This window comes from Panicum virgatum, chromosome 9K (assembly GCF_016808335.1).
Source record: "Panicum virgatum strain AP13 chromosome 9K, P.virgatum_v5, whole genome shotgun sequence".
Lineage (NCBI taxonomy): Eukaryota > Viridiplantae > Streptophyta > Magnoliopsida > Poales > Poaceae > Panicum > Panicum virgatum.
Genome location: NC_053144.1, coordinates 9,623,401 through 9,648,976, shown reverse-complemented (window position 1 = coordinate 9,648,976; position 25,576 = coordinate 9,623,401). Strand labels below are relative to the sequence as shown.

Here is a 25,576-nt window from a genome sequence, read left to right as displayed (position 1 = left end):
AAAGAGCCCTTGATATCAATTGTAGAAAGAATTGTAGAACAAAGGCTTGTGTGTGGTTTGAACTATATGAGCAATGAAAAAATTTGTACCTTAGTCCATGGGATCATCAAATTGCACTTCTCCCCCACATTGACTAAGTACCTCCCCCTATCACCATGCATCCTTTGCATTGCATTTTGCATTCCTCCCCCACATTGACTAAGTACCTCCCCCTATCACCATGCATCCTTTGCATTGCATTTTGCATTCCTCCCCCTTGCTAATGGCATCACTTGCTTGTTTTTAGGGTACATTTTCTCCCCCTTTGTCATCAAACACCTAAAAGCTTCATAACCACTAGCAACAAGGATCATTAGTAGCAAAAGAAATTCACTAGTGATAGAGTGTTATACCAACTAGATTAGGCATATCTCCCATTGTTTGAACAAGCTCCCCCTTTTTCAAAACTTGTGGCACCTCCTATCTTGACATCCATTGTAATACCAATTGTGACTTGTAGGGGTAGTGTTCAAAAGAAATTGAATTCATGGAGATAGCTTTAGGTGACTAGCCATGCCTCCCTATATCATTTATCTCTTTAACCTTTTGGGAGTTATGGCTTGGTCTTCTTCCCTTGTCCAATCTTTCTTGATCCATTGATACCAAATGTAAGGTTAATTGCAATGTGTATTATCTTGATATCGAGGGATTGAGTGTATTACCATATGGACAAAAAGGAGTGTGACTACAACAAATAGCACTTGTAAAGCATGTTAGTCACAAAAACACAAGCTATAGAGTTAGCTCCCCCTAAATGTGTGCATTAGTGTTTGAATCACTTAATCAAATGTATGCACTTGTAATTCACATAATGGGGATCAAACTCTATAACTTGAAAAACATGACACCAAATGAATACCAAGGATAGGATTGATACCAATTGTAGACTTTGGTATTTTCTTTCGAAAATATGTGTCATGGTGAAGCAACGGTTTTTGCCCATGTAGGTTGCACTAGATAAGAAGTTAGTACCAAAACAACCTACCATATGATATTTCTAGGAAGGCATAAAAGATACCAAATGTAAATACCAATTGTAAAGATAAGATCATGCATTCCTAGAGAGGCATCACACTTGTTCTTTGTGAGCAAGTGGCCGTGGACGTAGGGAGGGACTTTGGTGTCCTAACCGAACCACGTTAAATCGTGTGTCTTGGTGTCTTCACGGGAGTTTGCATATCCTCTCCCTTACCGCTTTACTTACCGCATTACGTTTCCGCATTTACTCTTTCTTGCTTACCTTTACTTTCCTAGTTAGTTTGATTAGGATTGGCTATAGGTTGCAAGTCTTTTGGGGTAAGTAGAGGGTAGCATAGATAAACCTTAGTCATAACTAGCATGTGTAGGACGTGTTAGGTTTATCTTATGCAATTAGATTGAGCCCTAGGATAGAAAAGCGATTAGCGACCCTATTCACCCCCTCCCCCTCTAGGGTCGGACACCCCGGTGATCCTTACACTCCGGCGTCACGGTCTCTACACGAGTGCAATGATGCATGATAAATAAATATGCCATGAATGATTGACATGGTATGCAAATGGTATGAGAAGATATGATTTAACATTGCAAAACTATGACAAAATAGACTAGATATGTAGTACATATGTAGATTAATCATAGTTAAGTGTAAGGGTAAAGAACCACTAAATACAGACCGTCTGGCATGGGAGAAGCGGACCGTCCGGTATGAACGGCGGACCGAGTAGCGGACTGTCCGCAGGTCAATCGCGGACCGTGTTGGGGTGAAAACATGCTCTCTGACTAAATCGCGGATCGTCCGCGTGGGTTGAGCGGACCGTCCGCCTCTCAATTTGTGAAAGGCTAAGAATCGTGCAGAGTCTCTGTTGGTTTTTGTTAGGAGCTGGCGGACCGTCCGGCCTTGTCGGGCGGACCGTCCGCGACACGGCCGAGGCTCACCGCCGAGTTCGCCGCCGGTGATTCCAGCCACGGTTCGACGTGGGGTTTGTTCCTAAAGGTTCCTGGGAGTTTAGGGAGTTCACTTTGGCAACTAAACTTCACATGCATTAGGGTTTCGAAGCTCTAGGTCAACAATGGTGATTGGGCTCTAGGTGAGTTCTTGGCCTCAAATCCTAGGACAATGGGGGATGGATCGGGGAGGGGAAACACTCACCGGCGTCGAGTAGGATACCGGCAAGGGCTTCAAGGTGACGGGGAAGGCTTGGAGTAGCTCGGGGTTGTCTTCCTTGCTTGGGGCTTGAAGGAGGAGATGGAGTAGAAGAAGAACTTGTTGGGGAAGCTCCTCCCCAAGGAAGAAGAGGAGATCGGGGCGGTGTAGCTCGTCGGCATCGTTCCTTGGCGTTCTCCGGCGATGCTCCGGCGAGGTAGGGCTTCAATGGCAAGAGAGGAGAAAGGGGAGCTCCTCCATGGCTTAGCTAGAGAGAGAAGTGTTTGGGGAGAGTGGGAGAGAGAGGGCTGGGAGATGGTTCCCAGGTGAAGAGGGGTCGGGCTGACGAGTGGGACCCGAGGGTGGGACGTGGCGCCCAGACTCTGCGCGCATGACACGCACCAGAGATGCACTGACGGATCGTCCTCAAGTGAGGAGCGGACCGTCCGCGGATGGGTGACGTGGCAGTGATGTCGATGTGTCCGAAGTTAACTGTGGTCGGCCACGTGGCATAACTGCGGACCGTCCGCCGTATAGGGGCGGACTGTCCGCCACTACCAAAAATAGTGGACTAGCCCAAGGTTTAATTCTCTCCTTAAGTGTGAGCTAATTATGTTTAAAGCTTAATGATGCACATGATGCCATGTTTAACTCGCTAACAACATAGGGCTGTTACAGGAGGGATATGCGCGTCCTCTTGTACTACTGCAAGGTCAATGAGATCCGCATGGCTGAGGATGAGGCCAACTGTTGTGTTGTTCTACTTCTATGTTGTTTTGACCTCGAAGTTGTATATAGTAGTATTATGTAGAAAAAAAATCTGTACTAGTAGAATTGAGCCCAACGTGGATTCTGTTGTGAGTGTGTGTGAATGTAAATGAACACAAATGTAAGAGGTGAACCAGCAGCAATTTTTATTGATCATGTGGGCCTATTTATAGGTTACAAATGGAGTTTAAACTCCTCTCTTTTCCCGCTCAATTCCACCACGACGCGCGAACTTAAGTTCGTGGCTTATTCCCACGTCTCGTACATGAACGTGGAGCTTGACGATGAGTTAGAAGGCGGGAACAGTTTCTGGTCTTCAATGTTTGAAACTTGAGAACGTATCAGGTGCAAACCAATTTCTTCGTGTAAAGAAACTTCAATCTAAGTTATTGGATCAACATCCAAAGCGTATTGGGAATTAGGTAATTTTACAATTTGGACCCGCCCTTGGATTGGGTAATCACACTTTTGCAAATCCACCCTCCTACCTCTTTGCACCCCTCCCCTTGGATGTTGATCTGATGGTCCAGATTGAAATTTACATAGTTTATACAAAGAGGTTGATTTGCAACTAGTATGTTCCCTTCATTCTTAAGAGATTCTAACTTCCTGAAGCAATGTCACAGGTGACTTTCCCCTTCTTGAACGCCACCCATTCTCCTCGGAAGAAACGCCCATCCTCGGCGTACCCCGCCGCAACCGCAAACGGGGGATGCCAAGTCGCCGGCGACGACCCGCCGCCCCTCTCCTCCTCCGGTTACTTCCTTCTCCAGCAAACAGAACGTGGATCGCGAGCAAACACACCATTTTTACCCAGGGTGGTTCGGGTCGGCGTTCGCGCGGTGGCCCCATCCATGCTCGCACATCACCTCGTGCGCGCCTCTTGCTCTTGCTCCTCCGGCTGCTCCTTCGACCCAGCGCGCTCAACGATAAGACGCTCGCTCGATCGGCTTCTTCAATGGCCGCCGCGTACCCGGCCCACGGCGTCCCCCTCCGCCGCGCGCTCCTCTACGTCGTCGTCCTCCTCGGCTCCAACCTCGCCACGTTCTTCTTCTCTTCCTCTTCCAACTCCTTCTGCGCGGCGCCCGTAACGACGGCTTCAAGTCCAAGGACCGTCCCCGTCCCGGAGCAGTAGCCGGAGCTCCCGTCGGAGTTCCACGCGTTCGCGGGGCCGCACGCGCTGCCGTACGGGCGCAACCTACACTGGGGCACCGCCGAGCTGCGGCCGCCGGCGGGCCACCCATGCCTGGCCTTCCCGAACCTGATCGCCGCCTTCATGTCGTACCCCGTCAACGGCTCCTGCCCCGACGACGAGCTCCCCGCGCAGCGGCTCCTCCTCCGCGGCTGCGAGCCCCTGCCGCGCCGGCCGACCCGGCGCCGCCGCTGCCCCTCCCGGACGCGCTCTGGTCCACGCCGCCCGACCGCTCCGTCCACTGGTCCGCCTACACGTGCAAGTCCTTCCGCTGCCTCGACGAGCGCGCGCGCTCCCCGCGCTTCGACGACTGCAAGGACTGCTTCGACCTCGCCGGCCGGGAGCACCGCCGCTGGCTCAACGCCACCGGCAACCCGCTCGACTTCACCATCGACGAGGTGCTCGCGTCGGCGTCCCCGCCGGGCTCCGTCCGGATCGGGCTCGACATCGGCGGCGGGTCCGGCACCTTTGCCGTGCGCATGCGCGAGCGCGGCGTCACCGTGGTGGCCACCACCGTCAACCTCAACGGGCCCTTCAGCGCCATGGTGGCCGCGCGCGGGGTCGTGCCGCTCTACGTGAGCGTCGCGGCGCGGCTGCCCTTCTTCGACAACACGCTGGACGTCGTGCACTCGATGCACGTGCTGGGCGGCTGGATCCCGCCCACGGCGATGCAGTTCGCGCTGTTCGACGTGTACCGGGTGCTCCGGCCCGGCGGGCTCTTCTGGCTCGACCACTTCTTCTGCCGGGCCGAGGAGATGGCGGCATACGTGGAGGTGCTGGAGAGCGTCGGGTTCGGCAAGCTGAGGTGGGTGACGAAGACGAAGCTCGGCAAGGGGCCGGACAGGAAGGAGATATACCTATCGGCGTTGCTAGAGAAGCCACTCAAGGACTCGTGGTGAAATCCATCGAGGCGAGCAACTCTTGACCCAAGGACGAGATGCGAACCTGTGATGAGCTATAAGCTGAGGTTTCACTTGATTTTTGTTTGTGTTTTTTGTTTCCAAGTGTTCTAATTATTACTGTTTTGTTGATGTCTTCTTGGAAGAACCTTGAAGCAAGCTCATATGAAAATGCAGGAATGAATAAGCAAAAGTGTACAGCAATTACATATATTGACAACACATTAGTTTCTAATCGAATATGAAATGTTCTATAGCACACAAAAAGGAAAAGAATAGTATACAAACAAAAAGATAATGCTGGATACTATTTACATAACATTCGGAACACCCGCTGAGACACACTATAATCACGGCTATCTGCTTACTGAAACTTTGCAGTGTCATTTACACGCAAAAAATAAAAAAACCAGTTTTCCAATATGCTCTCTCTACTGAAAACATGGGAGAGCGAGGGGGCACATGCACAATACATACACTCCAGGCAGTCAGGCTCTGAAGAGAGTGAAGAGCACTCCGGTAAAAACTTCTGAAGCAGTCCCACTAAAATCCAGTCGGGACCAACAAAAGGAATTCCACAAGCTGGCATCAACGAAATCTGACGTGGCAAAGAGAGGACAACAGATTTGACCAAAGACACCATGCTCTGCATCTTAAGCGAAGCTATTGGCACAGCTTTCAGAACAAGCTTTGTCCAAGCAAAATCAAATTCTGGAAAGCTTGTTGGGTTGCTCTTGCCCAGGTGGGTAACTGTTGGAATTCCTGATGATTGCTCTGACCTGTATCAATTTAGTGGAAATATTTGAACTGTGAAGGTTTACAGTAGATAGACTGATGAATGGATTGACACAGATTACAATTATCCTAGCTAGTTTAGGAATAGTTATTACAGTAGCAACTTAATGCCACAGTACAATTTGCACACAAGAAAAAAGAGCACTTGTATATATGTTGACAACCAGAAAAGCTCATTTGTGTCAGATTGGAGTGTTAAACTGCAAACACTAATAGCAATGACATCATTGTCAACTGGAAAGCTCACAGCACGAGATTATAGACAAGACCATAGGGCAACCCGCCCAGAGTAGGATTATGGATTTATACTGCTCTCAGTGATGAGACAATGAATAGTCAGGCTATGAGATAATACCATAATCGAGCCCATCATAGTGACAATGTGCAACTTTATGGCAGTATAACAGGATACTGGCACATGAGGAAACGTATGATGAATTGATGATCCAAACCTTACAAACTAAAGGCAAAACAGCTATTGTGTTCAACTCATGGCAAAATAACCAGCAACAGTCAGGCGGTCAGCCATCCATCAATATATCATATTAATGCACAATTAAGTATTGATCTCTCAGTGCGCATTTCAATTGTATACCTGGATCATGGCCATATTATCGACGTCTCATTGAGTTTGCTCCTCTAACAGCCTTAATTTGCTGTGATTCTCTAAAGCAGACAAAATGCACCAATGTCTGTCCATTTGGATAAATTGCGAAAGCACTATTTGCAATGCGCTTATGGCAAAGAGAACACATGCTATTTCCATCAATCTTGACAACAGCTTGACGCCGTTTGTACAGATCCTCCTTTACCTGACACATCAAGAATATAGTGAGGAAAGAACATTAATTGTGCACACAACAAATCTAATAGGTAGATGATAACAGTTCCCAAAGAACTATAGTCCTAAATAAGTATGTAGATGTAATACTCTGCTATGGCATCTTTGACGAGATACATGAGACAGATGATATACATGATGAGAGAGAGAGAGAGAGAGAGAGAGAGAGAGAGAACATGTGATGAGGTACATATGTAAATATTGCTCTTCTAACTTAATTGGCATTTTCTGTTTACATGTGCAAAAAAATGACTAATGTTATCATTATGTTACTAAATTTTGGAGATGCGTACTAGATAGGGAAATTGTCATGAATCTGGCTGGCTCGGGCCAGACAGACATTGGCCAGCTTGGACCAGCCGGTCCAGCAGCAGCAGGGCGCACCAGGACTGCAGCTGCCCTGCCTGCATCGACCAATCCAATCTATAAAAGGATTCCATCTCTGATTCATATTAAGGGTTAAATCAAGAGTCGATATAAAACCAGAGGGATGTGATCAATTTGGATCAAGCAAGGAATAGAGGAATTCCATCACCACTTCCCCCATGCCTACCGCTCCCCTGCAGCCGCCGCCCCAGCCTGTGCAGGGCCCGCAAGGACCCCTGCCAGTGCCCGATGCCGCCGCCGCCGCTGCAGCCGCCCATCGCGCCACCGTCGCCACGGGAAAGCTTCCCGTAGCCCCCGCGCACGCGTGATCTGGGCTCGGGATGGTGCCCGAGGATGCGCCGCTCACCGCCGCCGCCCTCCGCAGGCCGACGCCGCTCTCGCCGCGGCCCTCCTCGCCGCCAAGTCGGAGGCTTCGGCGGCCCAGGAGCGGGTCCGCGTGGCTGCCCTCGCCTGGGAGCGCGAGCGCGCCGCGGCCGACGCCCTCGCTCTCCGGGTTGCCGAGGCAGAGCACTTCCTCCGCGTCTCCTCCGGCCAGCCCGTCGTCCCCGAGCATGGCTCTTCTTCCTCCCACCAGGCCCCGCCCGCTGGATCTGGACCCCGGTACGACCCAACCGACCCCATGGTCGCCCAGCTCCACCTCCAGGCCGCCGGCGTCCAGAACATGAGGGCCCTGGTCATCGTCCTCCTCGACCCCACGTCCTCCTCCTACGGATGCTGGCGGGATCAGGTCCTCCTCACCCTCCACCGCTACGCCCTCGACGATCACGTCCTCATTGACTCATCGATCGAGACGCGGGACGTGGTGTGGCTGCGCCTCGACAGCGTCGCCCTGTCCTGGATCTTTGGGACCATCTCCCTAGATCTTCAGGACCTCGTCAGGACCCACGGCGGCACTGCGCGCCAGGCCTGGGTGGCGCTCGAGGGGCAGTTCCTCAGCAAGTTCCGCGCTCTTCAGCTCGACGCTACCTTCCGCATCTTCGAGCAGGAGGACCTCTCCGTCGGTGAGTTCTGCCGGAGGATGAAGGGCATGGCCGATGCTCTTCACGACCTCGGGTGTCCGATCGGGTCTTGGTGCTCAATGTCCGATCGGGTCTTGGTGCTTAATGTCCTATGAGGCCTGAGCAGCACCTACGACCACCTAAAGAGCTGGATCGCCCGCCAGAGAGGCCCTTCCCCTCCTTCCTGCAGGTCTGGGACGACCTCGCCCTCGAGGAGATCACCAGGGGTCTCGCGCCCGGATCGTCCTCGCCCACCCCCGCCGCGCTCGTTGGTGCTCCACCGGCCTCCTCCGCCGCTCCTGCCACCTCCCTCCTTGGTGCTGCTCCCGCCGGGCAGACCAGAGGTGGGGGGGGGACGGGGTGGTGGTGGCACTGGTGGCCCTGCTTCTGGGGGTACCGGTACCGGTGGGGGCCGTTGGGGCGCGCCGCCTTCGGCTCCTGCCCCTGCCCCTGGAGGTACGCCCTAGCCATCCTTCAGCAACCCATGGTCAGGGCACATCTCGATGTGGCCGTTCCATGATCCGGGAGGGGGGCCTCGTCCTCAGCTCCAGCCGGCGGCCATGTTCACCGGCGCTGCTCCACTCTTCGCGCCGTCCTGGACCCCGCCCGCTCCGCCCAACCAGCAGCCGACTTGGCCAGAGGGGTGGGACCAGGCTGCTCTGGCGCAGTCCTTCAGCACCATGGGACTGACGCCGCCGGTTAGCACCGAGCGGATCGCCGACTCGGGTGCATCGTTCTACACTACTCCTAATGCCGGTATCCTCTCTTCCGTCCGACCCCTACACCCCTCTTGTCCTTCTTCCATCATGGTTGGTGATGGGTCTTGTCTTCCTGTCACCGCCATTCTGCTCCTCGTCTTCCTAATGTTCTTGTTGCTCCTCAGATGGTTCACAACCTTCTTTCCATTCGCCAGTTTACTGCTGACAACTTCTGTTCTATCGAATTTGACTCTTCTGGTCTTACTGTGAAGGATTCGGCTTCCCGGCGTCCGCTCCTCCGATGTGACAGCCCGGGGCCCCTTTACACTCTTCGGCTTCCTGCTTCCGCTGCTCCGCCTTCGGCTTCTTCTTCGTCTGCTGCTTTTGCCGTGACGCCTTCTTCCACCACCTAGCACCGCCGGCTTGGACACCCCGGCCGCGACGTTTTGGCTCAGCTCAGTCGTAGTACCGATGTTCCATGTACTAGGGCTCCTGCTGAGCACCTCTGTCATGCGTGCCAGTTAGATCGTCATGTTCGACTTCCTTTTTCTTCTTCGCATGCTGCGCATGCTTTTGATCTTATTCACTATGACCCTAGGAATCACCGATACTTCAACATGGTTGTCGTACCCATATCCGATACGGCTCGATACGGCGATACGGCCCGATACGCGTATCGGGAAGTATTGGAAAATTATGATTTAAAAATAAAAGATTTAATTCCCGATACTTTTAGACTAATAACACCTCATTTGAAAGAGCACAAAAAGCCCAGCAACGCAGGCCCATCCAAACCCTATTTCTCCCGGGCATAAAACACCAGCACGTCCCTTTCTCTTCCGTCCTCATCTGACCGCCGCCAGGCGCACTTGGTCCTCCGCCCCTCACTCTCTCAGGCTCACACCGCCGCCAGGCGCACTTGGTCCTCCGCCCCTCACTCTCTCAGGCTCACACCGCCGCGTGTAGGTCTAACCATACTCCTTTGCACAGAGTAGCTGCCAGTCATATTAAGTCATCTCAAACAAATTTCCGTGCAGCCGGGTGCATGTGTGCTGTGACCTGGATCTGAAGCCGCCAGCTGCTGCTAGGAGACAAGGAGAAGGTACTGACTGACCACGTGCATTCTCAGTTTCATTCTTATTTTATTTTGCTGCTAGGGTTTAGAACTTTAGATGCGATTTGTTTACTCCTTTCTTTTTGTTGTTTATTGCTTTATAGATTAGATAATAGAGATGGCTAGCGGAAGCTCACGGTCCCCTACTGTGCAATCTGCTAATACTGATAGTCGTGCTGCTCCTAATCCTACTGCTGCTGATGAAAGGCTGCCTAGAACTCCTCTATGGAAGTATGTTAAAGTGATTCAGAAAAATAGCACCACAGGAGGAAATGCAAGATCTGAATGTCTATTTTGTGGTCACGTTATTCCTGGAAGTTATTTCAGAGTGAGGGCACATTTGTTGAAGGAATCAAACAAAGGCACATCAATCTGTAGTGCTGTGAATGATGAGTTGCTTGAGGAACTTCGGAAGGAAGATGCTGCAGCTAAAGCAGCTGAAGCAAGCTCACAGAATAGGAGTGTTCCCATGCCAATTCAGATACCTTTTGCAGACTCATCATCTGCATTACCCCCTCAGGGAGCTAGGTCAGCAAAAAGAAAAAAGCAGTCAACTATTGCTGATGGTTTCCATCTTAAACTTCGGCGAATGGCCGATGCCATTATTGCAAGATTGTTCTACACTGGAGGTAGTCCTCTTTTTTCTCTTTCAGACATTTTTGTGGTTCTACTCTATAAAGCTTGATTTTTAGTTGCTAACTTGATTATTCTGTTTGGATTTGCAGGTGTTCCTTTCAACTTGGCAAGAAACCCGTAATCGACAAATCGTTTAGCTATTCCTAGTTGAACTTGAACATTTGCTACGCTATGTTGGCCTTTTGGAAACATAATATTTATTATCTATTTCGTTCTCTAGAATTATTTGGCAATTTACGTTTTTAGAAAAATAAATACTTGTCGTATCGGCGTATCCTTGTTTTTTGAAAATCGCCGTATCGCCGTACCCGTACCCGTATCGGCGTACCGCGTATCGGTGATACTTAGCTGTGACCTGTGGACATCTCCTGTACTCAGCATGTCTGGCTATAAATATTATCTGGTCGTGGTGGATGACTTCTCTCATTACTCTTGGACTTTCCCTTTGCGTGCCAAGTCTGAGACTTTTCCCACCCTCCTCCACTTCTTTGCCTGGGTGTCCACTCAGTTCGGCCTCACCGTTAAGGCCGTCCAGTGCGACAATGGGCGCGAGTTCGATAACTCCACCTCCCGTTCCTTCTTCCTCGGGGTGTTCAGCTGCGTATGTCTTATCCGTATACCTCTCCTCAGAACAGCAAGGCAGTACGCCTTTGATATTCTCCACCACTTCTTGAGCGTCACTGTTGAGCCTCGCCCGTCTAGTCCTCTCCTTCACCAGCGGCAGTACGCCCTTGATATTCTGGAGCGGGCTGGGATGACTGATTGCAAGCCCTGCTCCCCTCCTGTCGACACTCAGGCGAAGCTATCTGTTGATCTGGGTAATCCGGTGGCTGATCCTACTGACTACCGGAGTCTGGCCGGCGCTTTGCAGTACCTCACCTTCACCAGGCCGGACCTCACCTACGCTGTTCAGCAGGTCTGTCTCCATATACATGATCCCCGGGAGTCACCTTGCTGCGCTGAAGCGTCTCCTCCGCTACGTCCGTGCCACTGTGGACCTCGGCCTGGTGCTTCACCGCTCGTCCTCTGCTGAGCTGGTGGTCTACACCGACGCTGACTGGGCTGGCTGCCCGGACACTCGTCGCTCCACTTCCGGCTACGCCGTCTTCCTGGGCGGCAACCTGGTCTCTTGGTCGTCCAAGCGGCAGTCGGTTGTCTCCCGCTCCAGTGCCAAGGCGGAGTACCGGGCTGTCGCTAACGGCGTGGCGGAGGCGTCCTGGCTACAACAGCTCTTGGCGGAGCTCCACAGCCCGCTCGCCAAGAGCACGCTCATCTACTGCGACAACGTCAGCGCCGTGTATCTCTCCACCAACCCCGTCCAGCATCAGCGGACGAAGCATGCGGAGATCGACCTACACTTCGTGCGCGACAGGGTCGCCATCGGCGATGTTCGGGTACTCCATGTCCCGACTACCTCCCAGTTTACCGACATCTTTACCAAGGGACTACCCTCCTAGACCTTCTCCGAGTTTCGCTCCAGCCTCAACGTAGCAGGTGGCTAGTTGTGGCTGCGGGGGGGTATTTGCCCTTTGTACTCTCTTCTTGTCCAGTCTTGAACACCGCTGCGCCGGTTGTTCAGACTGCGCGGGGGGGGGGGGGGGGGTGTTGGCTTTCTTGTTGTCCAGTCTCGAACACCGCTGCGCCGGTAGTTCAGACTGCGGGGGGGGGGTGCTAGTGTATATGTGAGCCCGTGTATAGAGGCCCATGTATGTGAACCTTTCTAGGGTTTGGAGGAATACATCCATTATTCTCTCATACAAGCATCTTTCATAGTATATAGTTAGAAACCTTACAACAAAAGTGAAAAGGCTACAACAAAATGTCAAGCTACCTGCAGGTTTGCGCGGAAAATCAAGTTTTTGATAACCAAGTAATTGCGTAGATGTTCACTAGAGTTCCGCAATAGTGGCTCAAGAAATGATACAAGATCCTGCAAATGTTCATTTTAGATAATTAGAACCTTGATGGGAAATTAAACAGCTGAAGCAATCAATACTGGAACAACATCATATCAAAACCTCTTCCTTATTAAAAACTTCAAAACAGAAATAATGCATATAATAGCTTGTCCATTCCTACACACAGAAAGTACAAAGATATCCTAGTTTAGCCCTACCTGCACAATAATTGACATATATTCTGGGTAGTTGCAATTTCCTTGCTACTATCTCTCAATTCACATAAGTGCATTACCTCATGATACATAGTAAGTGACATTAACACAGTACAGTCAATCATAACACCAGGATTTTCAATGTTTTTCACTCTATGGCATCCCGCAACGGCATGCGGGGAAGAAACTTAAATCTCGATGGCTTGGAGTGAAGCAATTTTAAATTTGGACGGCATGTTGTAAAAGTGGACTTATTTAATGGCAAATAGTTAATTATGAACTTCCATTTATTCTAAAAGTGAGCGTGATCAAAAGACACCTTTCATAGTATACAAAAAAAAAACCTGGAGTTTAGTGTCTCTTGGTAACAGCCTAAGAGCCTGAGCACCATTTATTCTGTCCCACCGTTGGCTTAACAGTTCCAGTGCTTCATTCAACATTATAGGGCCTCCATCATTTGCATCATCTCCATCACCGTCGCTTCTGCCACTATCTGTCCCACTGGGGCTAAAGCGTATCTCATCAGCCCCTTCAATCTCCACAACCTTTTTACCTGTGCGGCCCCCTTTGAACTTAGCAGAGCTAGACTTGTGGATTCCAGGGTACTGTGATGCCACTGGAATAATTTTCTGTTCAAATTCCTTTTCAGCTTTCCTTGGATTCAGATAAATTTGTAGAAGATTAAAATAGATATTTGACTTGGATGGTTGTTGTGCTCCCTCCTCGTAAACACGGTCACAATATGCAACTGCCCGCTCTGGCATTTGGAGCTGCAGTGGTAAACAAGATATTCTGGGTAACCTAAAAACTATCATTTAACCAGAACTCAATAATGTCAATGGATCAGGGCACATAAAAAGAAATGGTACCTTGTGAACATACAGAGAGAGTGCACGGAGGTGTTGATTTATCTTCCCATACAAAATGGCACGCTCCTCGAAAAGAGCATCCTGGGGAAGACGCTTAAGGAGTAAGTCTGTATTGTAACCTGAATTATTCTCTAATGTAGATATTAACTTCTTCCGTGTTGCGGAATATGTTTTCTCTGTCCAGTTTCCCTCTTCCTTCAGAATATTGTACCAATCAAGAACTTCAGAAAGGTACAGTTGCACCTTCAGATCAGAAGATTCAATGTCAGAATACCATGCACTAGAACTTTATTGTGGACTTCATATGGTCAGATTAAGGAAACAAAATCATCTAAGCAGCGTGAAATGAATTAATTATACATGAAATTTTCCATATACTAATGCAGTAACAATTGAAAGTGTACATACCAGCTCATTTTGCAGGTTAGGATTGATCCCCGTTTCACTCATTGAGAGCATTAATTCTAAATATGTTGATTGCAAATTTGGAGCATGTTGCTTTAGATATGAATTTACCAAATCTGCTGGAACATTTTCAGACAAAAAGAGTTCAATAGTTTCTGATGGATTGCGTTCAAGGACGTACAAGGAAGATTCTAAAACCAGCATTGGATCAGACCTACAAAGGGGCTGCAAATGAAAAAGGCAATATCAAATCAGCCAAATAAGAACATTACATGGCATGAAACATAATGATTTCAACATATCAAGGCAAAAATCCAAATGATGACGACATTGAAAAACATATCAAGCAATACAAATAGAAAAGCATAGGTGTGCAACAAGATTTGCCACAATGAGCAATTCTTGGAGGAGAGCAAAAGCATGAAACAGGAAATGATAAAATATAAAATAGCAATAAGAAATAAGTGATTATATCTGATCTTACCACATATCAAATAAAATTTCGATCACATAAACATTACAGCCTACTAATCTAAGAAGAGTCATCATGCAGTAGAATATAACCAAACAAAAGTATGTAGAGTTCAACCAGTGAATATGGAATGCACTTTGAATTAATGTTTTAACAGTGCCTTCGTGTCTAATATGCTACACCCTCTGCTTCGCTGTGTATGCCCACAGCCTTGGAAGGATATGTTTCTCCATTGAGGATATCAAGGCCTCATTACAATTTTTACACTCCGTGCCCTTAATCAAGTGCTTTGAAAGAAGAGTATCTGTATCATGTTATTTCATAGGGTCATGGACGGTCATTTCACATTGATTTTTTTCTTGGAACTGATTTCCATGGTTAGTGTGTATTGTGTGCATGGACAAACATAGCGAAACAGATGGGGGAAATAACATGTCAAAATAGCAACATATTTATGCATGAATCCATCTAGCTCGCAGATGCAGTTATCAGAATAAATAGAACACCATGAAATAAGGCATACAAGATTTCGGCTGAAACTAGATATTTCTCATAGCTTTGTTTATGTGACAAGGAATATCAATTAAACACTAGCAAAGGAAAAATAAATTGTACCCTGAGATATTCAATGATCATTTGAGGGTTAAATTTTTTATTAAAATCTGTATTCTCCATCTCAGATTTTGATTTTTCAACTAACTGATTGAGCAGTTGGAGAGCTTCCCGGTGCATTTCATTGCTTTTATAGAGCTCAAGTAACACCATATAGTCACTCCACTCCTTCAAAAATTCTTCGCATATCTTCAGGTCACAGTAATTAAGTCCTTTCAGCAATTCCATTGCTCCTGATGACTGCCCAGTAAGAATAAGAGCTTGAAGCAGAGAAGTATCCAGTACAGTTGCCATTTCTCTAGCAATAGAGCTAGTATGTGTCTGAGCTCGTTTCTGAAAACAAAAAATAAAGTACAACAATTTCAGACCACGTTGATTGGTAATTAAAATATACCGTCTTAAATTTCCAATCTTCTGTACAATTGAAAAGGCACCATGCACACTGACAAGCATACAACTCAGAAGATTTTGGATGTGCAGTATCTTGCTACCTGACAAGAAACCTACAGCAATATTTTCCTTGGTACCAGAATGCAATTCATTACAGACCAAGCAAGTGTCCATGATATTCACAATCAGAAGTGACCCAGTTTACCTCAGTTTATCATGTTTTAATGATACTTGTAAGTATCATCCCAATTTAGCCAATGGACAAACAGAAATATGCTTAATTTGTTCCATTCTTAATTTACACTGACCTAAGACACCCAATCACCCATAGAGTTTGATAAATCAATCTAGAGACCTGCCAAATGTCCAAGGTATGAAACTCCCAGACCCTTTCCTTTAAAAAAAAACAAATACTTTACTCTGTCCAGGGTCCTAAAATGAATCCTGTTATAGAAAAAGAAAAGCTATAGTACCAAGAGCAATAAACATCAACATCAACATCAACATAGCCTTTTTTCCCAAGCAAGTTGGGGTAGACTAGAGATGAAACCCGAAAGAAATTAGTTCAAGGTTCAGGCACATTGATAGCTAGTCTCCAAGCGCTCCTATCCAAAGCTATCTCTTTAGAGATATTCCAGTCCTTAAGGTCTCTCTTAACCGACTCATCCCACGTCAGTTTAGGTCTACCTCTACCCCTCTTTACATTATCGACCCGCTCAAGAACCACATTACGCACCGGCGCTTCAGGAGACCTTCGTTGGACATGTCCAAACCATCTCAGCCGATGCTGGGTAAGTTTCTCCTCAATTGGTGCTACTCCGACACTATCCCGAATAACTTCGTTCCGGACTCTATCCCTCCTTGTGTGCCCGCAAAACCACCGCAACATCCGCATCTCTGCTACACTCAGTTGCTGGACATGTCGCCTTTTTGTAGGCCAACATTCAGCACCGTATAGCATCGCCGGACGAATTGTTGTCCTATAGAATTTGCATTTTAGCTTTTGTGGCACCCTCTTGTCACAAAGGATGCCAGAAGCTTGCCGCCATTTCAACCAGCCAGCTGAAATTCTATGCCTAACATCTTCATCAATGTCGCCATCCTTTTGTAGCATCGATCCTAAATACCGAAAAGTATCCTTCTGAACCACCACTTGTCCATCTAGACTAACGTCTCCCCCCTCATGCCTAGTCGCGCTGAAATCGCACATCATGTACTCGGTCTTGGTCCTACTAAGTCTGAACCCTTTCGACTCTAACGTGCGTCTCCACAGCTCTAACTTCCTATTAACCCCTGCCCTACTCTCGTCAACTAGCACCACGTCATCAGCAAAGAGCATACACCAAGGGATCTCACCTTGTATATCCCTTGTGACCTCATCCATCACTAAAGCAAATAAATAAGGGCTCAATGCTGACCCCTGGTGTAGGCCTATGTTAATAGGAAAGTCAGTGGTGTTGCCATCACATGTCCGGACAAACGTCGTCGCATCCTTATACATATCCTTAATGAGGGTAATGTACTTAGTTGGGACTTTGTGCTTCTCCAAGGCCCACCACATGACATTTCTCGGTACTTTGTCATATGCCTTCTCAAGGTCAATGAAGACCATGTGCAAGTCCTTCTTCTGTTCCCTATATCTCTCCATCAATTGTCGTATTAAGAAAATCGCCTCCATGGTTGACCTTCCAGGCATGAACCCAAATTGGTTTTGGGTCACACTTGTCACTCGTCTTAGGCGATGCTCGATAACCCTCTCCCAAAGCTTCATCGTATGGCTCATCAGCTTAACCCCACGGTAGTTAGTACAACTTTGAACATCACCCTTGTTTTTGAAGATAGGTACTAATATACTTCTCCTCCATTCATCCGGCATCTTGTTTGACCGAAAAATGAGATTAAAAAGCTTAGTTAACCATACTATTGCTCTATCTCCTAGGCATCTCCACACCTCAATGGGGATACCATCAGGGCCCATCGATTTACCTCCCTTCATCCTCTTCAAAGCCTCCCCGATCTCTACCTCCTGAATTCTCCTCACAAAACGTCTGTTGGTATCGTCAAAAGAGTCATCTAACTCAAGGGTAGGGCCCTCACTCTCCCCATTAAACAACTTGTCGAAGTACTCTCTCCATCTATCCATGATCTCCTCATCCTTCACTAGCAGTCGATTTGTCTCATCCTTAATGCATTTGATTTGGTTGATGTCCCTTGTCTTTCGCTCGCGGATCCTAGCCATCCTATAAATGTCCTTCTCCCCTTTTTTCGTGCCTAGCCGCTGATACAAGTCATCATACGCCTTACCTTTTACTACATTCACAGCTCACTTTGCAACCCTCTTCGCTAATTTATAGCCCTCGATGTTGGCTGCACTCTTGTCAAGGTGGAGACGCTTGTAACACTCCTTCTTCTCCTTAATAGCCCTTTGCACCTCGTCATTCCACCACCAGGTGTCTTTCCCCTCCTGTTTGCCTCCCCTACTCACGCCAAACACCTCTGAGGCCACCTTCCGAACACATGTTGCCATCTTTAGCCACATGTCATCTGCGTCTTCTCCTTCTTCCCAAGGCCCCTCACCTAGCATCCTTTCCTTAAACGCTTGTGTCGCTTCCCCATGTCACTAATTCTAATGTCAAGAATCATTCATAGTCCCAAATAACATGCAATAGAATATAAACTTTATAACTTCTTTAGAAAGACAAAATGAAAAATCAGCTCCTAGTTTAATCTGTTTTGTATATATTAGTTTCTAATCCATGCAATTTTCCACATGTCACTATTTGCTGCTAATTTTTGCAGCAAGACCAAAAAAGAACTTGAAAAGTGGCTACCTTGTTTGGCTTCTTTGGTTTATACGGCTCAGACAATATCAAGCTGTGGTGCACAGCTCCAGAGACCACCTCCTCTGTTACTTCAGCTGTTGCTCTCTCAATTATTCCACTTCTTTTCTTCTGCAAATACTTCACAAGGGCAACTAGAGCATTGTGACTCATTTTCTTTACCTCCAATGGAGATTTATCATCTGATTCATGGAGCTGTAACGAGTATGATTCCATCTCATCTGTCACGTCAGAGGATTCCGTTGCTAATTCGGGCATGTCCAGAAGCTTGTCATGTTCACCTATAATATGTGTTTGTGGCAGAACAATAGATGGGTACAGAGATAACACATAAGTAATGTCCACATGTGAATTTGAAAACTGTTCCATTGCGTCCTCATACTTCCCACTATCGAACAAAAAGTGTCCATATCTAGTTCACAAAATCACAAGGATAAGATGTCATTTAGTTATGTCAATAGAACCAAAGAATAACAAAAAGAGAATGCTAAATTTGCTTCAAGCATCAATGCAGAAGGCTCCATGCACATACTTAAATTCTAGGTTCAATACTGAACCAATAAAAAATTGGTGGAAGGGTCACTGAGATTAACGAGATAACCCTTTGAAATAGACCTCATTTTCATTTTCCAACATCATTCATAATTTCTTCACTTTGATGTTGTATAGTCTACAGAACATGTATCGCCATGAGCGAAAACATTGTCAAATGTTAACCGAATACATATTTGCCATGAGTGACAAATTAAAGAATTTATGTTAACCGAAGCTTCAGCCATATTTTTCTTCTGAGGACGAGAACTTCCAATCTAAGGACATCAAGCTTAATATATTAGTCAAATTTCTATAATTGTATAAACTACAGTGAATTTCCGTTTATCTAGCATGATATACATGCTGATGCTGCATATCAGTCATACTAAAACAAAATAATTACCTAGGTGTAAATGATTGCATCAACTCTATCAGAACAGTTTTTGTTACACAAACATGTGCATCCCCAAAGAAAAATCATGTTGTGGGAGAGTGGGACACAGTCCAGGGAGATAATAATGTTATAAGGAGTGTGTAGGCAAAGATATGGATTCATTTGCTGAGTTCCACATGTCGGCTGATCGCATATTCATTAAAAATGCAGAGTATTATCCTCTGAAGTGCTTGGAACAGCTTGAATAAAGAGAAAAGACATGCATAACAACTCCTATTCTGTAGTGACAAAAACATAGAATTGCTGTAGCCTTTCTTTCTCTCCATCCATTCAAACTATAGGTTGTTTTGGCTTTTCTTGATACATCATTTTTTATATGTATCTAGACATAGTGTATATCCAGATGCATAGTAAAATCTATGTGTTTAGAAAAGCCAAAACGACCTATAATTTGGAACAGAGGGAGTACTGGACAATTCAAACATACCTTCTGCCACTAGATTCCATACCAGTATTATTGTCACATTTCTTTTCAACTGGAAAATCTGAGCATACCTTATGTGTATTGAGCTTTCCTTTGCAGCTCGTAAATTTGAATCCTCTGGTGGAAGTAGCTTACACAACGCTAGTGCCTCCTCAAATTCTCCAGAAGCAGTCAATTGCACTATCTGTAGATCAAATATGTAAGAGCGTACATTTAAGAACTATTGCTGCGGATAACCACAGAAACAATTGAGACAGATAATTTAACAGTTACATGAAATTTTCAGGCAGTCCTTACAAATGTAAAAGGCCTCAACACACAATAGTCTACTAGATAAAATTTGAGATGGCCTATGACCAGGAAAGGGGTATAAACATTGGTACTTGGCTACTTGCTATGGTTTTATAGATGATGCAGTTGGTCTTTATTTTTAATCACACAAACAGTTCAATTATTTTGAATAATATCGAAGTTAGATTAATTAAAGTAATTTTTCTGACAATTTTTGCTGTAAACTATTCCTCTTGTATATAAGCAAATATGATTTGTTGAGTAACAAAAGAGAAACAGGTTTCAACAGATTTTGGATCTTTAGAACTTCATGAGTGCAACAGTGCACTTTCAGTATCGATGATGAGCATGGCTGCCAAGCTTTACATGTAAGGTCTAGGGTATCAAAAGTCTAAGGGGCACATTATCCATAGTTTCTAACATCATGCTGATTAAAACTGGAATATGCAACTATTGAGCTTCTCTCAAATATCACCCACTTAACTTGTGGTTGTTCAATCTTTCATCTCATATTCAACTAAAGATCTCTATGTCAAGTACTCAGGTTTGACTATATAACACATTATTAGCCATTAATTGATCTAAACAATGGTTCTCAAATACTTATTATAAGTGGCATGACAAACTTGTTCTATAGATAGAATTGCAATTACAACATGAACATTCTCAAAAGGAATGGGAGGAAAGGTAAAACCAAAACCACAAAGCATGATACTACATCTGTCATACATACCAAGGTCTCTCATATTGCACCTGATCTTAATAACTTATAAAAGCATTACTGTATTTAGCTTGAGATGGACAAAATTATAAATATGGCACGGGCCCAAATAATGCGCACGACCACACTCATCATAATTAATAAGCTGAAGTAGAATACCTGAGCACCAATAGGAACAGGCAACAAACCACAAACATTGTTAGATAGCGCAGCAAGTATACAGTTGCCAGTTTGGACAAGCTTTTGAACATCACGGAGCACAACTGTCTGAACCAATGCATTGGGTGCCCTAAGAGACCGTATCTGAAATAGTATCACGTCATGAAACTTATTAGTATGATATTATTATTAACACTAAATATACTAGATAAATAGATAGAAATCACTTACCTCAACATGCCTTGGCAGGCGTGCCACAGCATATGGTCTATGTATAACGACAGAAGCTGGTGTGTCTGACCAAATTATTCTGCCGTCTTGAATAAGTTTGCCATTTTGATCAACGAATACCCCAATGTTATCCTATATAAACATAAAAAGTACCACATCACATTAGCTAAAACTAAATAAGAAAGAACAAAGGAATTTTTTGAGAAGCTGCTAAAGTGTTAGAATCTTGATGAGTTCAAGAGATATTCATACAAAAAATATTTCATTCAGTATCACGGTTGCACTGATCGCATGGGAAAAGATTCTAACTAGCGGCAATCTTATAAGTGTATACAAGCTAAGGGTCTTCCCATCAATTTTGACAGAAACATTTCAGTACATCACACAATAAGATTCACCTGTCCTTGACTTAGAAAGTGGAAATAATTCTGTTTTTTCCCTCAAAAACACAGAGAGCTACATTTTGTTTCATTAAGAAGAGAGAGAGAAATGTGATGGAAGGATCATAAACCCTCCCAAAATACACTCACATTCACACTAAAATTTACACGACCAGATAAATAAGTCCACTTTTAGAAGAGCTACTTGATTCTTCACTCAAAGCATATAACGCTGTAACTTTTTAAAGAAAAAATATAATAAAAAGATCTGCCATCTGACAGTTTCATGAAATGATATAGATATTAGACACAGCATCAGAAAAAATGAAGTATTATACCTTGCCAAGTAGCAGCTCCCCAGTAGGAAGAGGTACAACTAAAGGAGGAGCAATCCTCCCAGAAGAAAACACATCTGTTAGTGCCCCGGTCATACTGTTTATTATCATATACTCCCTCCTAATTCCTAGGCATATGTTATCACCACACCAGGCCATTGATTTTAAAATATCTGGTACTCCAAATTCCTTCACTTCAACAAATTCTCGACCACCTGACACAACATTAATAGAGAACCATTCAGAGTGATATTATTGCAATAAACAATTCTCATGGTCTAGAAAAATTATTATCTTTGTCAACTTATAATTGTTATACAAGCTTACATAAATCCATCAACAGGTACCTATGAAACCAACAGTTACAGTAATAAAGCAGCCTTTATTTTATTTTGATTCACAAAATTCTGGTAAGCAGACATGTGTATTATTCTCTACCTGCACTTGGGACAAGGCCAAGCAAAACTTTTTGTATAAACCATTTCCCTACTACTAGTTTCAAGAAAATAATGTGTACGTCAGAAGCTTTCTCAAAATTCAAATGCAGATACAATGAGAAACACTGCCTGCCACACAAGAGTTGTAAAAGTAGATGGATTTCCATGAAACATATATTCTGTTGGCTCAAGATTACTATGTGCACATCAATAAGGAGGAACAAGAATATTATACCTATTGGTTATTGTATGGCTATATCAAGAAAAAAATATAGAATCACAACAGCAGCATGCCAGGGTTGTAATGTGTCGTGGGGATTCTAGGGGTACCCACAGCCGGGTGGCGGAACGCACCCGCCTATTCCCAGTGAGGGAGTACTCGGGGAAGAACTAGGCGATGAGGCTGAATCTACGCTGGGATAAGGACTCAAGAACACACGATTTAGAGTGGTTCGGGCCGCCGGAGCGTAATACCCTACGTCCACTGTGAGATGTATTGTTCTTGGTTGTGTGTATGAACCTATCCTCTGCTGGCCTTGGCTCTTGCTCAGCCTGAGGTTTTCTAGCGGCGTCCCCCCCTTTTATAGATCAAGGGGGAGCGGATACATAGGGCGTTGATGCCCCGACAGGTGGGCCCAACGTGACTGTGGCTACAGTGGTAGCGAATCTTTACTGCTGCTCTCCTGACTCAGGGGGGTCTTTTCTTGTCCCGTCAACTAGGCGCCCGTTGGAGTAGCGTAGCTTGCGGCGTGGCCTGCTGAGGCTATTATGTAGCGTCATAATGGGCGAAGCTGAGCCGTCGTATCCATCTGGTAGACGCAGTATGGGCGGCGCCGGCGGCTCCACTGCCTTGGTAATATGCGATCAATAGTATCCCCTGGTCAATGAAACGCCTCAGCTTCTGTCATATCAATGCAGACGTTCACCTACTGCAATAAATGCAATGGTGGGTGAACGTTGGTATGGAAACCCAAACGGCCATGTCTGGCAGACACGTGGCGGCCCCGGACCACCCCGACGCGGGGCGTCGATCTCTTCCCTTAGCGAGGGGCCCGGTTGTTATACAGGGGGTCCGGGACCCCATGAGGGGTCCGGGACCCTGCGGGGGTCCGGTCTCCTCGGGGAGGTCCGGAGCCCCGACTGCTTGCGCACGAGTTCCTGCCTTTTCCGGGACACGTGGTGTCTCCGGACCTTTCCCAACTGAGGATCGGCCCAGGCCGCTTGCTGGGAGAACAGGATTCCGGACCGCAGGGGTCCGGCTGTTTGGATGTAGTTAAGGATAACTACAAGATCCTTGCCTAGACACAGCAAGAGGGGGTACCCCAGTCCTGGGGTACCGACATAATGTAATTGGCATGGGTTGTAATGTAAAGGAGTTACTAACTACTCCGTACAATGCAATCCCTCCATTTTAAATATATAGCTGAACTAACTAGGTTGTCCTAAACGCCATGTATTTAAAAACAGACGGAACACAGTTTGAAAGAGAAAATTTGACCGATCAGTGTGAAGTTCACTATTCACTACGGGCTTCCAACTTAAACCGATTCACCAATTGAATTCCTCCAATGTTGCATCACTAAAACTGCAGCTACTCAGTTATATGCCAATTTTACCTCTTAACCCAAACACGGTTGATTTGAATTCGCACTTCACAATCCCAAAATATTCCCATTCCCAATCCTCAATTCGAGTGTTACCAAACCTAAATCAATCGGATGGTGAACCCCATGGCAAAAATGGAGAATCGCTGGATTCATAACAAGCAAATAACCGATGCAAATGAATTCTCACTGTCGAGGCGGAAGACGGTGAGGCGCTTCTGTCGACCGACGGCAAGGAGGCCCCGCCGGTCGTCCCAAGCGAAGACGTTGGCACCCTTTGTCTTGTTAGAGACGACGGCGACGGTCTCGAGCCCAGGGAGGCGGTGAAGCGCGACCCACTCGGAGAGCGAGAGCAGGAGGTCGCGGCTGGCGCTGACCTCCATGGCCAAGGGCGGGCGCCGCCAGAACCGCTGCTCGTGGCGCTCGAGCGCGTAGGGCCCGTCCCGCCGGATCTCGCCGCCGCCTTCGGGGGAGGAGGCCGGCGAGGAGTAGATGCGCAGGGAGCAATCGGAGCCCCGGAGAAAGCCTTCGGAGTCGGAGACCGCGACGAGGAGCTTCCCGGCGTGAGAGGCGACGGCCTCGATGCGGCCCGGCACGCCGGCCACCAGCTCGACCGCATCGTACGCGCTGTGCACCATGGCCGGCGGGCGCGATCGGGGGGGGGGGGGGGGGGGGGGGCGTGCCCCCAACTGTGATGCTAGTCTGCTAGATGGCCGCCGCTGGCGTCCGTCCGGCGAGGGAAGAGGGGCGCGTCGAGTCGGAGGGTGGAGGTCCAGATCGTGTTATGCGCTGTGGCCAGAGGACGGGCGTATACGGTCCGGCGCATCGGTACCGGTACGTACGGAATACGTGCACATACGGTCCTCTACGGCTCCATATACCTTTTGGTCCTTGGGATTTGGGAACGTGATGCCGTAACTGGTGCTCCTTTCACAGAAGTCCAAATCTGAATTGATAAGACCTTTCAAAAAAAAACTGAGGTTGATTTTTGGATGTAATTTTGCCGGATTTCAAATATGCCGTTGTTATTTAAGATATTTGAATCGTACAATTATAATTTCACATGTCATCAAAATATATTATTATTTACATTCTTCCATGCATTTCGAGAAAAAATTTATATCCATGTCTTCTTCCTGTCTCTTGTGTTGGAGTAATGGGCTTGGCCCATTACTTCTAAAGCATTAAAAGAATTTAAAGCTCATTATTAATGCTAGGGAATCAATGCTTAATTCCGTACCGGGAATTGAAGAGGATCTCAACCGACTTAAAAGGTGGACTTCGTGTACACCACTTGTGAAGCCGGTAAGAGGAGGATGGTGAACCACACGCGCGCGCTCGCTCGCCTCGCCGAGACGAGGCCGGCCGGACGGGCGGTGCGGTGCGGTGCTGAGTCATTATATAAGAAGTGTCATTCCCCTCATCCATTCCGCAACTCGGCTCCTCTCTTCTCCCTCTCCAGTTGCAACAACTGAGTTCCCCAACGCTAATTTCTGCGCGCACAGAATTAGCGTGAGCAGGCCTCCGAAACCTTACTCGCCTTGAGATCCTGCACGGGATAGGCGGGCAATCAGGTTTTTGGGTAACGCTTTAGCGTGACTGCTCAAAAATACAAAGGCTTTGCCCGATTGAACGACTACTTCCTGGTGGACGAGCCGAACGACTACGTCGACTACATTCTGATGGCCGAACGACTACGTCGACTACATCTTGGTGACCGTTCGTGGGACTGCACTGCGAACTTCTTCCTGCACCGATTTAGTACGACTACTTCGACTGAGGCCAACCGAGTAGATGTCTACTCCAGTTGGTA

At 46.8% G+C, this 25,576-nt stretch overlaps 1 protein-coding gene and 1 pseudogene across 4 annotated transcripts; one reads left to right on the top strand and one right to left on the bottom strand.

Moving 5' to 3' along the window:
* The first annotated feature begins 3,890 nt into the window (after positions 1 to 3,890).
* LOC120647689 lies at positions 3,891 to 5,316 on the top strand (annotated as a pseudogene).
* Positions 5,204 to 24,556, bottom strand: LOC120649971 (vacuolar sorting protein 39-like). Of its 4 annotated transcripts, none has more exons than XM_039926921.1 (13): positions 23,954 to 24,556; positions 21,726 to 21,937; positions 21,008 to 21,139; positions 20,777 to 20,920; positions 19,677 to 19,789; positions 18,185 to 18,605; positions 14,967 to 15,296; positions 13,883 to 14,104; positions 13,475 to 13,717; positions 12,950 to 13,375; positions 12,324 to 12,422; positions 6,414 to 6,630; positions 5,204 to 5,802 (listed from the first exon to the last, which is right to left on the bottom strand). In XM_039926921.1, exons 1-12 carry the CDS (start codon positions 24,399 to 24,401, stop codon positions 6,430 to 6,432), a joined length of 2,991 nt encoding a protein of 996 aa, XP_039782855.1. In that variant the 5' UTR covers positions 24,402 to 24,556; the 3' UTR covers positions 5,204 to 5,802; positions 6,414 to 6,429. The 4 variants fall into 4 exon arrangements, 2 of the variants coding, with proteins under 2 accessions (XP_039782855.1, XP_039782856.1); XR_005665429.1 differs by having other exon boundaries at positions 5,248 to 5,802; positions 12,925 to 13,375; positions 23,954 to 24,542; XM_039926922.1 differs by lacking the exon at positions 5,204 to 5,802 and adding an exon at positions 6,953 to 7,063 and having other exon boundaries at positions 6,491 to 6,630; positions 23,954 to 24,542.
* Between the last annotated feature and the right edge of the window lie 1,020 nt (positions 24,557 to 25,576).